Consider the following 12,337-nt stretch of genomic DNA (forward strand, 5'->3'; position numbering starts at 1 on the left):
CTTGACGTTTCCCCCAACTCTCTTCAACATCGCACCGAGTCTTCACAATGCCGACCCCTTCTCTTGCGGAGCGATATCTTGCGCGTCTTGGCATCGCAAAGCCTGAGCGCCTGGATCTCCCAACCTTGACCAGCATACTGGAAGCTCACTTGCGTGCCATCCCGTGGGAGAATGTCTCCAGCTTTACCGGCACTCCTGTTAGTATGGACAAAGAGGCAGTACTCTCCAAAATGCTCGAAGGGCGACGTGGCGGCTATTGCATGGAGCATGCGCTCCTGTCAAGGGAGGCGCTCGCCGCCATCGGATTCAAGACGGAGGCTATTCTTGCTCGCGTGTACGCCGATCCTACTGCCGTCACCGCGATGGCCCAGACCCACTGCGCGACAGTTGTCACTGTTGAGGGTGGAGAGTATGTATTCGACGCTGGCTTCGGGCGCGCAACTCCAACCATTCCAGTGCGCCTTGATGCGGGCTCGGTTGCCCAAACCGGACCGTTCGGATCCTACCGTGTCCGCTCTGCTGCAGAAGCGCGTGAGGCCGTAGGTGCACAGAAGATGGGAGATGATGTCCTCCTCGTCCTAGAGTCTCGCTTCGGCGATGACTGGACTCCATGCTATGGCTTCACTCCGCGACCAGTCGTCGACGCCGACATTATCGCGATGAATTGGTTTGTCTGCACATACCCAGGAGGACTCTTCTCATCGAACCTTCTCTGCGCCACCTGGAACAACAACTACCGCGTCACATGCTTTGGCAAACACTTCAAGAAGGTGAATCAGGACGGCATCACAGAAGCGGATGTCACAAGCCGTGATGAGGTTCAACGATGGCTATGCGTCGAGATGGGCTTGAGCCTCGACGCCACGACTGTCGATGCCGTCTGGCAGAATCTCAATAAACAAGAGTAATGCGAGTCTTGTGAGTCATCGTTCGGGCTTAGGTGGACGGACTAACGATACCAGGTCAGGTTGTTTGATTGTTAGCATCGGCGATCTCCGGAATTCGTGTTCCTCACGCCGATATGTGATCTTGGAGGTAGGGCGATGCAATGTACCCCATTGTGTGCTTGGCTGTACGTGGTATCGTTGTTTCTGTGGATACTCTGGTCAGGTGTTCTTCAGCTAGCTGCCAAATAGCAAACATTCGTCTAAGTCAGTCTGGCGGTCGTTGAGTAGGCACTGTGCTCACACGATATTCTGTGACTCCCTCATGGAAAGTTTCCAGATTACGATACTCGTGCTGGAGTGCAATATCACCCACCGACGTTGAGTAGCCCAGCAAAAGCAACTATGGACTGTATCAATGATGCGCCCAGTGGAAAAAAGCCGCGCACTCAGATTGTAGAACAGGTAAAAGTTGTGAGGAGAGGGCGTGACAGACCTCCGGAACAATGTTGAATACAGTGATATCCTTCAATAACACGAAACGACTTGAGTATCACAACGTGAGGCGAACGCACTCGAGCGGCATAATGCAAGCTCCACTCGGCGGCATGGTTGAGGAAAGTGGAAGATCATTTTGTTTTAGATAACAAATGACAGCAATCGTACAGTTTGGATGCCACCCGAGCGAGGGTCTCGACTCAGGAGTGTAAGAGAGGGCACTTATGCTGGGAGCAATCCTCAGGTTGCTACAATAATTCCGATCATATGGCAAAGGGGTCACAAGGACACCCGTGAACAGTTGAGATTGGATTCAACAGTGTTGTATTGACGCTCGATTGATTGTAAATGTGGTGTCACTGTTGTTATTGCGGTAAAACGTTCATAGTCCGCAGGGAAGAATTGATTGTTGACTGCTGGGTGTATCTCATTATCACCACCTGCCAGCAAACAGACTTCCTGAACATAATAATGGATGCTGGGAGCAAAAAGGTAATGTCCGCTGAAGTGTCACTTCCCAAACTATACTTGGCCGGAGAACACGATGTAGGGACGGAGAGATATAAAAACACAACATCCATGACTATGCAGGAGATTACTTCCAGTGCCCAATGGCAATACAGGACGTTACTCCACTGCCAGCCAACCATAAAGCAGCCGCTCTCAGTGATTCCCGCGGCTGTCTGATACGGTATAATGGCAGCACAGCTGATATGTACGCTCACTCTAGACTACACCATTCCGTGAGAGGGATTGGTTTTTAGCCCATGATATAGCGGCTATGGCGATCGCTCTGAGTTCCACTGTGTTGTCTTTGACAAACAGAGCAGACCAATCGGGAGCAGCCTGCAATGTGCTCTTTCACATGTCTATCTCAGAAGTGGGATTCACTTGCAAGCCCGGTCTGCGTGTTTTGCCACTTGTACGATGCCAATCAAACCCGCGTGCGCGATCCCGTGGGGGGAAGCCCTTTATGTCCTTCCTCGGTAGGATACCTACACGGTTTGATAGATAACGGTGTACAGCCATTGGTGGTGAGATTGCTTCTCCTCTTGACAAAATCACTGAGAGACGAGTTCTCATCCATAGCACCGCCAAGTGATTAGTGAGATGAAACAGCTTGATAGATAAGTGCACGCAGGGGCCAAGTTAGCCTCCCTTCAGCTTTCAATCATACATCCTATCTTATGCAACTCAATGTATGGAAACAGGCATTCAGAACATGCTCGCTTTTTAGACCAAAGAAGCATCATGTAGCTGTCGAAGTGATTTGGACCCTCCGCCGCCCCAGTAGTATGCGGCACCCTTTCTATAGAGTGATCAACTCAGACTGTTTTAAAGGATGTGTTGCAATTCGCAAGCGGGGGTGATATCGGGCAACTACTGTCGTCGGTTAGAGAGACACGCGCGCAACGAAATTTTGTAAATGAGGTATGTACACAACATCCGGGAGCACATAGGCAATTGGGATGACATAGAAATCGGAGTTGGAAATATTTGAGGAGTCAGAGAGTCGGCCATATTGCAGGAATATGTAGTGCGTGACTTCACTTGACTCCTTCAAGAGGCTGTATCCCGCCGAAATGTCTGCCCTCACCAGTTTGAGTGCTCTGCAAATACAATGAGCAAATATTAGGGGGGTCTGAGCGGGATCGGTGACACGATGTGGGCTATGTTCTTCTGTAACAAATGCCAATGGCTGTTATGCATGCTTTGATCCACAACTTGGCTGTGAGCGGTTATCCGTGCAGATCATTGGGGAAACACTTCCAAGTCTAGAAAATAGTGGCTTGACGCAGCCACATACCATAAGCATTTGGATGCAGTACTGCGGGGTAGGCAGGGCTGACCTGCTGGAGTACCGGCGGTGACCAACAACACACTTCAACCATTATGTTCGCTCAATAGTGTTCCAAGAGTGATGCCACATGAACCACCCTTTTGTGCAAACACCGGTTTGGTTCAAGAGTGCGGATGGCTGGACTGTTGGATGTATACCTAGTCAATAAGTTGCACCATAAATGGTCTGGCCAGAGAGCAGCTGGGCCACCGTCATTAGTACGTACATACCCGTCTTCGGTGGGTCTATCTAGAATGAGCCTGCTGGCCAAATGCCAGACTGAATTCAGTCGCCGACAATGTAAATATTCCTTTGAGCGTTGGCCCATGGAGGTATTCAGATCATGTGCTCCACTGGTAGCAAAGGGGTCTGAAGATCTAGATACATGTATTCAGTGAGCCAGAGGTGTCGTGTCGATGCTCCAGCTTCAAAACGTTTCTGGAGCTGCCGCCGACCAATAGTCGAGGTAGTCTCTGTAACCTCGTGTCGATTGTCCATTGAGAATCTAAACCAACAGTGGAAGGTCGGTCGATTTCCAACATTTGAGTCCTCACATGCATCGTGCTGAGGCGCCCCATCGACTGGATCCTTTAGCAGCGAGTTGCGGTCAGGTGTTGGTTACAGGGGTATCTCCTTGATTGAGTGTACGCATCCGTCTGCTCTAGCTCAGTCTGTTTGCGCTGAGAATCAGTATGTGCTGGTTGAAGAAGGTTGTAAGTGTGGAAATCTGTTCTGAATGGAATCTGTTGTGAACCGAAACAACACAGCCAAGTTCAGTTGGGGGTTCACTCTCATGGATCGATAGAGACACGCCGACGCCGCTCTTGCAAGCATTGTCAGAGCAGAATGACTGATGATGTGGACACTTTGAGTGGATGGGGTGATAGCCAGGAAGCCTCTCCGCACTCTCACGGTTGCTTGGGCCGTTCCTTCTTGGAGATGGCACAGATCGCCTCCGAGATGAATGTCTTTGAGACTTCAGGCATAATGGCTACAATGTTGAATTGTCTGTCAAAGCCTCCGTTCCTAGGGCCCCAAACATGACCCGATCGGGAGATTTCAGCGATAAATAATTGATCATTGAAGTATAGCGTTCGAAATGTCCAGTCTGTATTCGCAGTTTCAATGTCCTTCATCATGATCCATGGACTGTGCCTATGCCTATCCGAAATGTCCTCAAGCAAAGAACATCGGACGTTTGGGATTATCTATCGTCTCACACTCGCCTATTCAAATGGTGCAGCCAGGAGGAACTCAACAGTACTGGTGGTTATGTGTTGCTGCAGGTCCCCCCCTCCAAGGTCAAGGTGGTGCACGAAGGATATTGCTAGCGAGGGCATCCTTACTGAGGTAGCCCCTTCCCTCGGTATCAGGACTGGGTAGAAATCGCTCTGAACGAATGGTCAAACAGTGGCCCTGCAAGAAGTCGTGCTTGTGTGTTCGGGTAGATGAACCTAAACTGCTTAATGAAGGGCAAAACCCAGGATATATGTCGGGAGAAGAAATTTGGCAACATGAGCGACGTGTTGGAAGAGGTACAGGAGGGGGGTTTAGAAGACTGGGGGGTAGTGTTGTGTGGCTCTTCATTTCAGTTACCATCTGCATTGCTTCATGGGCACTGCAGGCGACAAAGGAGAACTAGCAACTGAGGGCCTGAACCAGGCGACTTCTGTTTTGCTTTGGTGTGTCTGTTATTAATCGCAATGCTACAGCCTACCCAAGCAGTGTTCTTGCAAGCAACGATTCACCATACGGTTGCCTGTAAAGTTTGTCCGGCATAAAGACATTTTCAAGCACACATTGCGCGGGGCAGTCATGTTCGCACGTGAGATTGAACTCTTCGAAGGTCGAAAATTCCCGATCAGGTAGTTCTGTTGGTAGTGAGAGGTATGCGGTTACCTAATACCCCATCGGGCAATTTTGTGACATTCATGTCCCCTGTCATGTTGCGTTTGATTCATTTTGTGATTGCTCTCTGCTGATACAGGATCAGAATGCATTGGACGGTATGCGATATTCCATTCTATCCTTCTAAAACTCCGGCATGCTCCTGTTATACAATGTTCAGCGTCTTTGCTTTGGCAAACAACAAAGCACCTTCCGCCTCGAGCAAACATCTGACACTTTTGTCGCAGTACACATTTCATACCCGACTTCCAACCTTTGGTCGGGAGTTCGTCGTAACCGAATCAGAAGGGTCTCCTCACCTAGCCGCAACGAACGTTACAGCCAGCCGAGCACCTTCTGTGTCCAGCTTTTTTTCCGCAAGGACAGGGGAGGGGGTAGTGGGGAGGCAGTTCATGGAAACACATTATTCTTGGTGGAAATGGGCCTGCTTGCTTTACAGTCGTGTTTGCCAGAGACCGGCTTATTCGCCCGATTCGAGAGGCCAAAACTAAGCCCCTTCATACTTAGAGTGGCGGATGGTAAACACAGGGCGGGGACATAATCAACGCCAGTTGACCCAAATCCCCCGTTGAAGGGAGCAATGATTACATTACTCTATCTCTCCCGCGGCCTGTTGATATTGCCCACGGAGTCTCAACGTCCCCCGATCTTCTGAAGAGCTTTGGCGCTCCAAAGTCGGAACTGGATTCAATCCTCCCTCTATTGGTATGCAAACCCTCCCGTCAATGTCAATCTAGCTCTCCGGTCCTTTGGACAGTGTAGGGGCCTTATCGAACCTCAAGGAGTTTGCCCATGCCAACAATGTTCGTGTCTTTCCACGAACCTTTACCATGAAGAGTTGACAAACTGACCACCCCAGGCGAGCATTAACACTTCCAGACGAGCAGGAACACCCCCTCACGAGCATTCAGACAAATGACAGTCCAAATGGCGTGTGGCAGCCTCCAAAAGAACTGTCTCAAAGTGCATTTTCGCAGCGAATCCTTCGCTGGTTCTTCCTTGTCTACTTCAGATAAGTTGCCCTTAATCAAATCGGCCCTGAGAGGATGTTAGCTTCAGGTGGTTTCCGTCCGTCCTAAGATTTCTGTTCCCGAGACGCGGGGCGGGCACTTCAAATCTGATCACGTGATATCCCGGAGATTATCGCATCTCCGACTTGAGCAACGGCATGGTCGCCACGGTGACATCACACTTCGATTCATCGACTTTAACATCGACTCCGCCCACTTTCGCCAAACCATGGCTTGCGGCCTTCCACGCGCTCTACAAGTGGCACTTGCAGTTCGCGCGCTCAGCTTGGCCTTGCCCCACACGTTTTTTCAACCTGACGAGTTCTACCAAGCCTTCGAGCCAGCTTACGCCGTCGTCTTCGGCCAAGGTCATCTGACGTGGGAGTGGCGCGATTTACCCCTTCCAGAAGGCGTTGCGCACACCTGGTGGACACGAGTAGTGACGGGAGGGAGGTTACGCGGATGGATATGGCCAGGAGTCTTCGTGCTGGCGTATAAGCTCGTCCAAGTGCTGGCGCTTGACTCCACAGACCTGATCGTGAGTGTTCGCCTCCATGTTCGTATTTGCCGGCTGAGACAGAAGGTCTTTGTACCACGGGTTGTTGGTGTGATCCTCGCGGCAGTTACAGACTACTACACCAGCCGCCTCGCGGGCAAGGTTCTCGGGGAAGGCTATGCGGCCGGTGCAGTGAGTGCGCTACTCTGGAGGGCACCAACACTAGCTTTTCTTGTCTCTCACATCGCTGTTCAATGCGCACCTTCTCCCACGCGCTTTGTCAACCTCTCCCGAAACACTGCTCACAACAATTGGGCTCTACTACTATCCTCTCCCCGCGTTTCGCCCAGCGTCGTTGGGCGCCACATGTGTACCTTCTCAAGACGGGACAGCGGAGCACCATGAAGCTCAGCGAACATGTGGTGCGATGGATAGAGCTGAAGGCGGCAAAACGAGGTGAGCTCTGTGCAACAGAGCTGTTCGCTGACCCCGAAGGCCTTCATCAGACAACATGTTATTTGCGGCCGCAGTAGCCGCGCTCTCCCTTTGCATCAGGCCAACGATGCTGGTGTTTTGGGCATACCTGCATCTGGAAACCTCTATTCGTCATTGGGTCACTCACGGCGCAACAGCCACGTTCTGTCTAACAGCGGATACTCTACTTGGAGGGTGAGCTGGACTTTCGGAAATGGCTGAGACGTCCAGACTGACAGTTTTGGGGCTGTCAACCTTGCTTGATTGGCACATGATGGGAAGGCTTACCATTCCCACCTTAAGCTTCTTCCACCAGAACGTGGTGCGCAATGTTGCGTTGTTCTACGGCGGGACAGGTTTACTGTACCATCTCGTTCAATCCCTCCCTCTGCTGCTCATGCCGATCTGGTTCTGGTGGGGCGAGGGGTTCCTCGCTGCTATCCTTCCTCAGTCCATGCAGCCACCAGCGCTCAAGAAACTGGACATCCCCTTGGCCCTCAGCACGTTAGGTCGGACAATTGTGGTCACCATAGCCACGTTATCACTATCCCCACACTCCGAATGGCGTTTCCTCCACCCATTGCTACCGCCACTTATGCTCTTCGCGCTTCCACCACTTCAGGCTTCCTACAAGCCCACTCCAATGGGATACCACAGCTTCCTGACATCTGTCCGGCAGTACTGCCGCCTCCCCTCGCGACCGTGTTATCTCATCCTTCTTTGCCCCATAATTCCCTACCTCTACCTTAACTCCTTTCATGGTGCTGCCCAGGTTGCCGTTATCAATGGCCTCCGGCACGGCGATTTTGGAGCAGCCTCGTTCGTCGTTGCGCTCATGCCGTGCCATTCCACCCCTTGGTCTAGCCATCTGGGCAACATCCCTGGATGGTTCCTCACCTGCGAGCCACCTCTAGTCCCACAGAGCGCCGACGTGCATTGGACGCAGCAAGATCTCTTCTATGCGTCTCCCGTCACCTACATTCAACATGTCTTTCCCTCACCACCGGCCAAGCTCAGTGATGTCCCGACGATGGCTGGGGAGGAGCGCATGCCTTCACATGTGCTCGTCTTTGGCGAAGTTCTGGCAAGGCAAGACACGCTTGGCAATTCGTCGCTTTCCGTGGAGCAGGCATTGGCCGAGCGAGGATATCACGAGAAGGCGAGGTTGTGGAACGGTTTCGACTTCGCTCAGGATGAGGAAAAGCGGCGCGGTGGCGTGCGCGTGTGGACACATGGTGAGAGTTATGACCTCGTGGGGGAGCCCGCAGCATAAGATGACAGGACGGTTCAGTGTGACATAGGCGGGTCTTCTGAATGTTCATGCCGGAACACGGCAGCACGGGACGCAACCAACGTTGGCATACATGAATATATTGAACTACGAATGTCACGACGCCGACGGCTGACTGGTAAGCGCTGCAATCAAGACACAAGAAGAATCATTGGAATGGGTCAGACATAGGAGGTCCTCTTGCGAGGAAGGTTCGATTCCAGGGGAGTTGTCGACATGCATGGATGCGAAGAGGGAGTCCCAAGTTCATCAGGAGGAGAAGAAGCAGGGCACGGGATGTAGACACTCACGCAGTAACAATTCGCAATCAGCATATCATACGCAGCTTAGCGAGTCTTGAAGTAGTCGAGGAGAACCTGCAGGCCGGCAGTCTCGGCACCGTAGTTGGTGACAACAACGCACGAGCAGCCGACGACCTTACGGGGCTTGCCGTCACGGTCGATCTTCGAGAGACCGGCCCACTGGCCGAGGACCTTGGCGTCCGAGACCTTGATGAGCTGGATGTTGTGCTCGGCGCAGAGGGCCTCGATGAGCTTCGAGTACTCGGCTGGCGCGTCAGCGGGAGCCCCTCAAATCTTGCGCGACTTCGAGTCACACTCTAAGTGCTTCTAGCCTCTCAAGGACCAGGAGCTCGCTCACCTTCGGTGACAGTCTCGACGAGGACACAAAGGTGGGCCTCACGCTTGTCGAGAGCCTTGGCCGACTCGCGGAGACCACGGGCAAGGCCATCGTGGATAAGGGCAGTCTACGTGCATTAGCTGTGCGTCCCAACTCCACCTTCCAACTGCAACATACCTTGATCACCTCCTGAAGGGCATCCTCGACCGACATGGGGCCCGAGTTGTCGGCGACCTGCTCGACCTGCTCGACCTGCTCAACGTTGGAGGCGGTTTCCGATCCGGCGTCAGACATTTTGAATGGTCTTCTTCCACCGTTTTCTAGTGAAGTAAGGTAAAAGGAGTTGAATGGGTTGAAGTCAACATGTGCTGAAGCGAGGCGTTCGAAATCCGGTGGTGCAAAAACTCCGTCGGTGTTACAACAGAATCTTATGTGGCAATTTGTCACGTGACTGAATCATCTGGGTCACGTTCACTCGGCGACTTTTGCGGCTGTCTGTGGACAGGCAACCGAAACAATACATTGTGTCTCCGTCACCGCTATACCTGGGTTACACTAAACTATCATTGGGATGGACAATCGGCATTGGGCCATTAGATGCTAATATCACTCTCCGTCACCTTCCTGCAGCGACTCAGACAGGCAGTAATGCACTTGGCGTGGACGAAGACTGGTGTTAGCCAGGCATCGTTTGAGCACCTCACTGCCACAGCCGTCGCAATGGAACCCGGATCGTGGGTTTAACCGTTTCGAGCAGACCATGCACTTTTCTCTCATTCGTGCGAGAGTCCGCGGCAGAAGCACGCGAACAAGATTGGCAGGGACTAGAACTATCAGCTGTCTTGCAGGTGGTGGCAGCTTACATGACGAGGTGATTCGCTTCGCACTCAAACCCCCAGCGGTCGTGTTTAGAGAGGCGAAGTGATGGGAGAAGTTACCCCCATCACTCAGAGGGCACAGAGTTAGGAGAGGGGCCGCACCACACGACAAGTATTCTGTGCCCCCGTTAACGTCCAACCGGCAACTTGTGTCATCCGGCGATTCGGGCAAGAGTAGCGTATTGGAGCATCCCTTCGGCACCCCTCGCACAGTTCTGGTCGAACTGACCTCTTCTTCGGAGTGGGTGAATGGCATCACCGCCATGACAGCCAGGGAAGCGTGAGAGGAGTCTGCTGCGGACATCATGATATCACAAGCTGCAGGCGTGAGACACAAGATAAGGCGGGAGACACACTCACACCTCATCTCGCTGGCAGTGTTGTAGAAGAGATTAGAGGAACAGCCGCCTTTCGCTGGCGATGGAAGAAGGCAAGCGCTGGCACCCATTCCGTCGATAACAATGTCGAAGTCGTTCAGCGCCTTGCGAGATAACCTTTCAAGAGTAGCGTCGTCCTGGGACAGCACTTGGTCATCGATGTGTGCCTCCGCGTCGTCGTCACTGGAGAAGTCGAAGAGAGGCATTGCTCGCTTGCCTTCGCGGCGAAATGGCAATTCCGAGCATTTGTAGTCCACTTCATCTGACTCCATAGCCTGAGCCTCAATGGCTCGCAAACGGTGAATAATGTCGGGGAGCGTCGGCCGGTCCTCCGCCGCGAAGCTGCAGCACTGCAGCGCTAGGTCGATGAAGCCCGGAGGACATCCCGGAGACGCATGTCGACGCACGGCATCGGGGTCAGGCGTGATAGCTGGAGCCTTCCGGGTGTATACCTTGGCCCCCACAACGATACGAGTAAGAATCTCGATAAAGATGATGCCAAGCGAGTACACGTCGGTCGGCAGATCAAAGTTCTCTCCCATGACGATCTCTGGACTCATGTAGCCCTACCAGGTCAGTCTGCCTCTTGTCTGCGCGTCGGCTTACGTCTGTTCCGCAGTAAGTGAGATTCTTCATTTCCTCCTCATTGCGAGAAGTGATCCTTGCAAACCCAAAGTCGCCGACCTTGATCCGACCATTGCTGGAGATGAGAAGGTTCTCGCCTTTGAGGTCTCTATGAATGCACTAGGGTGGTTGGCTGTGGTACGCATCATGTGCGGTGACTCACCTGTCGGGCGTGAAGGTACGCAACTGCACACGCTATATCGGTGGCAAATGACAGTCGTCGACGCCAGGGGAACGGGACTGTTGAGCGGATAAGGCTGCGGAGGTTTCCACATGGTACGAACTCCGACACAATGCTGGGGAGGTCAGCACCAGAGCGCATCACACTACCGCACAAGACTCGGCCTTCGCCACTCGGTTCCCTGCAGAGCCCAAGAAAGAGCACGATATTAGGATGTCGACACTCCCTCATTATTCTCCATTCGCGCTCAAAATACTTATGGACCTGCTGGTTAGTCATCGGACATCGCCTTCCATACATTGTACTCCGTCGACGAGTGAATCTCCTTGATTGCGATATCCACGCCAAGATATTGACCAGCCGTCAGATATTAAGACCGAGGGACAACCCACCCTTGAAGACAGACCCGAAACTACCGCCGCCGATGCGCTCGCCCCAGACGATGTCTTCGTACTTGACAGTTAGACTGGCTCTCAGAGGCCATTCACTCACTGGTACCACGTCAAAGTCCATGCTCATCAACTTCTGGGCGCTGCCTCTCTTAGTTGCTTGGTAAACACAAGGCACGTTCGGGTTTCTCGTTGGCAGTAGCAAGAACGCAGTGAGATGTGCCACAAACGATTACCTGGATGAATGACGATGAAGAACAATGTGTGGAAAGAGACGAAGAGGACTGTGTAGTAAAGGTAAACATGTATCTCTCTCAGTTGTTGACGATGGCGCGCAGGCATGACAGGGCCGTAAGGGAGGGTGAGCGTGATGAGACTGTGAGTGTGGAGACCTAATATGAGCGCCATTGAGTGACATGAGTCACGCAGAGTGACGACCATTCGCGCGAAGGGTGTGGTGGCCATGAGGCGGCAGCCACCTCGTGCAACGGAACAGGGTCGAGGATTCATGAAGAGCGGATTATTGGCGTGACTGGCTGGGCCAACCAACGTCTCAGCGGCTGTGACGCCCTTGGCGAGCAATAAACATTGCTGGTGGCGTTCAAGCTTTCAAGGATGTACACTTGTCACTGTGAGAAGGATGATGAGGAGAGAGGTGATGGGAGGCATGGGAGGGGTGGACTTACTTGAGTGCGATCATGGGAAGCGCGAGACGGTCCCATCTTGGTCAGTTCCGCCGGAAGTGACGATTGCGTCATATCGTGGTAAGCACACCCATGTGATCACCTCAGCAACTCACTCAGTGCGAAGCGGAATTCATCGCCTCCTTCGCAACATCGCAACTCTCTTTCACACACACTGCCTATCAC

The 12,337-nt window shown here is 52.7% G+C and overlaps 4 protein-coding genes across 4 annotated transcripts; 2 read left to right on the plus strand and 2 right to left on the minus strand.

The window, feature by feature from the left end:
- Positions 1-47: 47 nt before the first annotated feature.
- On the plus strand, positions 48-908 carry COLE_06171 (uncharacterized protein; the record flags this gene model as incomplete). The annotated part of the gene is made up of 1 exon (XM_018419831.2): positions 48-908. One exon carries the CDS (start codon positions 48-50, stop codon positions 906-908), a length of 861 nt encoding a protein of 286 aa, XP_018275986.1.
- Positions 909-6,369: 5,461 nt separating this feature from the next.
- On the plus strand, positions 6,370-8,383 carry COLE_06172 (uncharacterized protein; the record flags this gene model as incomplete). The annotated part of the gene is made up of 5 exons (XM_018421548.2): positions 6,370-6,678; positions 6,724-6,828; positions 6,863-7,092; positions 7,132-7,305; positions 7,342-8,383. 5 exons carry the CDS (start codon positions 6,370-6,372, stop codon positions 8,381-8,383), a joined length of 1,860 nt encoding a protein of 619 aa, XP_018275985.1.
- Positions 8,384-8,727: 344 nt separating this feature from the next.
- On the minus strand, positions 8,728-9,313 carry COLE_06173 (40S ribosomal protein eS12; the record flags this gene model as incomplete). The annotated part of the gene is made up of 3 exons (XM_018424278.2): positions 8,728-8,948; positions 9,041-9,146; positions 9,197-9,313. 3 exons carry the CDS (start codon positions 9,311-9,313, stop codon positions 8,728-8,730), a joined length of 444 nt encoding a protein of 147 aa, XP_018275984.1.
- Positions 9,314-9,612: 299 nt separating this feature from the next.
- On the minus strand, positions 9,613-11,598 carry COLE_06174 (uncharacterized protein; the record flags this gene model as incomplete). The annotated part of the gene is made up of 8 exons (XM_018426082.2): positions 9,613-9,689; positions 10,258-10,840; positions 10,881-11,018; positions 11,062-11,194; positions 11,234-11,343; positions 11,378-11,436; positions 11,472-11,532; positions 11,572-11,598. The coding sequence occupies 8 exons, from the start codon at positions 11,596-11,598 to the stop codon at positions 9,613-9,615; spliced, it is 1,188 nt and encodes a 395-aa protein (XP_018275983.1).
- Between the last annotated feature and the right edge of the window lie 739 nt (positions 11,599-12,337).

This window comes from Cutaneotrichosporon oleaginosum (genome assembly GCF_008065305.1).
Source record: "Cutaneotrichosporon oleaginosum strain ATCC 20508 chromosome Unknown ATCC20508_contig05, whole genome shotgun sequence".
In the NCBI taxonomy this organism is placed as follows: Eukaryota; Fungi; Basidiomycota; class Tremellomycetes; order Trichosporonales; family Trichosporonaceae; genus Cutaneotrichosporon; species Cutaneotrichosporon oleaginosum.